This window comes from Priapulus caudatus, unplaced genomic scaffold (assembly GCF_000485595.1).
Source record: "Priapulus caudatus unplaced genomic scaffold, Priapulus_caudatus-5.0.1 Scaffold4712, whole genome shotgun sequence".
Lineage (NCBI taxonomy): Eukaryota > Metazoa > Priapulida > Priapulimorpha > Priapulimorphida > Priapulidae > Priapulus > Priapulus caudatus.
In genome coordinates this window covers 6,302-9,699 of record NW_014581773.1, presented here as the reverse complement: position 1 = coordinate 9,699, position 3,398 = coordinate 6,302, and the positions used below count along the sequence as shown (strand labels likewise).

General features: G+C 49.5%; 1 protein-coding gene across 1 annotated transcript; it reads right to left on the bottom strand.

Annotated features, from left to right (window-relative positions):
• Positions 1–533: 533 nt before the first annotated feature.
• LOC106819836 (C-Maf-inducing protein-like) lies at positions 534–1,821 on the bottom strand (the record flags this gene model as incomplete). Its single annotated transcript, XM_014824414.1, is given in 2 exon segments — positions 534–674; positions 1,713–1,821. Coding segments are annotated over 2 exon segments (243 nt in total), but the record flags the coding sequence as incomplete, so codon positions are not given.
• Between the last annotated feature and the right edge of the window lie 1,577 nt (positions 1,822–3,398).

The following is a 3,398-nucleotide window of genomic DNA, read 5'->3' as shown; positions in this document are numbered from 1 at the left end:
TGCTGCTGCTACTACTGCTGCTGCTGCTGCTGCTGCTGCTGCTGCTGCTACTACTGCTGCTGCTGCTGCTGCTGCTAATGTTGTTGCTGCTGCTGCTGCTGCTGCTGCTAATGATGCTGATGCTAATGCTACTGCTAGTCAGCTGCTAGGTTTCATCAATGATGCATGGCCCAGCGAACTACTGCTACCCATACATCCCCTCTATCCATGATTACAACACACCATAAATCCATCCACCCAACCATAAACCTATCAATCCATCATGCCATCCGTCACTCAATCTATCAATCCAACCATCACGCCATCTAAACATGCATCCATCCACGTATTAACAACACGCGTACGTTAATTTCCCTCATTGCTCATTACATTACATTACATTATCTCATTTTCCTCCTCGCTCCCCCTCTCCCCTCCTCTCTTCCNCCCCTCCGCCTCCTCTCTCCCTCCTCCCTTCCCCCTCTCCCCTCCTCTCCCCGCTCCTCTCCTCCCGCCTCCCTCCCCCTCTCCCCGCACGCGTGCGTACCACTTACCAGCTCCCTCAGTGCGATCTGTCTCTCACACAGAGCAGAGTACTGCTTCTTGCCACAGGTGGTGCTCTGTAGCGTAGTCACTATCTGTAGCTTCGTGTCACTGTTCTCCACCACCTCCAGTTCCAACATGGCGCACAGGGCCTGCCGAGAGAGAGAGCAAGCAATAGAGAGAGAGAGAGAGAGAGAGAGAGAGAGAACAGAAGAGAGCGAAAGAAGAGAGAGACGAGAGCAGAGAGAGAGAGAGAGAGAAGAGAAGAGAAGATGAGAGAGAGAGAGAGACGAGAGTAGCAGAGACGAGAGCATGAGAGAGATGAAGAGAGAGAGAGAGAGACGAGAGAGATGAGAGAAGAGAGAGAGAGAGAGAGAGATGATGAGAGAGAGAGAGACGAGAGAGACGAGAGAGATGAGAGAGAGAGAGACAGAGAGAGAGCAGAGAGAAGAGATGAGAGAGAGCAGATGAGAGAGAAGAGAGAGAGAGAGAGAGAGAGAGAGAGAGAGAGAGAGAAGAGAATTAGAGAGAGAGAGAGAGCGAGAGAGAGAGAGCAGCAGAGAGAGAGAGAGAAGCATGAGAGAAGAGAGAGAGAGAGAGAGGAGAAGACGAGGAGACGACCGAGAGATGGAGAGCAGAGAGAAGAGAGAGAAGAGAGCAGAGAGAGAGAGGACGACGTAGACGAAAGAGATTCGATAGACGAGAGAGAGAGAAGAAGAGGAAGAGAGACGCAGAAGAGAGAGGAGAGAGAGAGAGTAGAAGATGGAGAGCAGATGAAGAGAGATGTCAGAGAGAGAAGAAGAGAGAGAGAGAGAGAGAGATGAAAGAGAGATAGGAAGATACGAGGAGAGAGACGGAAGAAGCAGAGAGTAGAGTCGAGGCAAGAACGAAGAGGAATGAGACCAGGAAGCAGAGAGAGAGCGAGAAGAGAGAGGAGAGAGGAGAGAGAAGGACGAGAGAGAAGAGAGAGAGTAGAGATGAGAAAGATGAAGAGAGAAGAGAGAATTCGCGGCGGCAGAGAGCAGGAAAGCGTCGCGAGCCAGGTCGATCCAGCATCTATCCGGCATTAATGTAATATTATTACGCTATTATTGTCGTGTTGGCCTAGCCTCCTTCCTCCTTTCTCTCTCCTCCTGCCTCTTTCCTTGGCTCTCCCCCTCCCTCCTCCTCCTACCTTCCCCTGGACTCACCTCTATAGCAGCAGGCTTCTCCCTCAGTGCTAGCAGCATACAGGGTCCCAGCATCTTACTCATGCTCTGTAGGAACTTCTTCCTGCGGCAGCAGCAGGTCATGAACCTGTCCAGCTGTAAGCAGATACGAGAGATAACAGTCAGCAATACATAGTTAACTAGTAGTAATATATAGCTAGCATAGTTAGCTAATAGTAATACATAGTTAACTAGTAGTAATACATATCTAGCATAGTTAGCTAATAGTAATACATAGTTAACTAGTAGTAATACATAGCTAGCATAGTAAGCTAATAGTAATCCATAGTTAACTAGTAGTAATACATATCTAGCATAGTTAGCTAATAGTAATACATAGTTAACTAGTAGTAATACATAGCTAGCATAGTAAGCTAATAGTAATCCATAGTTAACTAGTAGTAATACATAGCTAGCATAGTTAGCTAATAGTAATACATAGTTAGCTAGTAGTAATACATAGCTAGCATAGTTAGCTAATAGTAATACATAGTTAGCTAGTAGTAATAGTCAGGTAGTTAGCTAGTAGTAACACATAGTCAGATAGTAGTAATACATAGTTAGCTTACTTAGATAGTTATCCGCCCTCCCCCTGTGTCACCACCCACCGCCCCCTCCCTCCCCCTGTGTCACCACCCACCACCCGCCTCCCTCCCCCTGTGTCACCACCCACCTCCCCACAGCTGCCCCGAACGCTCTCCCCCCTCTCTCTCACTCTCTCCTCCTTCTCTCCTCTCTCTCTGCACGCATCCCTTTCTACAGCAGAGCGAGCGACGCACTAACAGTCATCTCTACAAATCGATATGCTCCAATCCGCGCGTGTAGGAAGGAGAACGCACCATAGCAGGGCAGCGTGCGTGCCATCACCACATCATTGCATCATTGCATAGTGCCATCGCCGCATCACAGCATCATGATATCAACGTATCGTGCCATCATGACATAGCGCCATCGCCGGTCATCATGGTATCATCGCATCGTGACATGCCAGTATCAGGGTGGCATCCCTCCAACGTGGTATCATCACATCGTGACATGCCAGTATCGTGGTGGCATCCCTCCATCATGGTATCATCGCATCATGACATGCCAGTATCGTGGTGGCATCCCTCCATCATGGTATCATCGCATCGTGACATGTCAGTATCATGGCGGCATCCCTCCATCATGGTATCATCGCATCATGACATGCCAGTATCGTAGTGGCATCCCTCCAACGTGGTATCGCCACATCGTGACATGCCAGTATCAGTGGCATCCCTCCAACGTGGTATCATCGCATCGTGACATGCCAGTATCGTGGTGGCATCCCTCCATCATGGTATCATCGCATCGTGACATGCCAGTATCGTGGTGGCATCCCTCCAACGTGGTATCATCACATCGTGACATGCCAGTATCGTGGTGGCATCCCTCCATCATGGTATCATCGCATCGTGACATGCCAGTATACGATGGAGGGATGCCACCACGGATACTGGCATGTCACGATGTGATGATACCGGGTGCCATCCCTCCATCATGGTATCATCACATCGTGACATGCCAGTATCGTGGTGGCATCCCTCCATCATGGTATCACCACATCGTGACATGCCAGTATCGTAGTGGCATCCCTCCAACGTGGTATCACCACATCGTGACATGCCAGTATCGTGGTGGCATCCC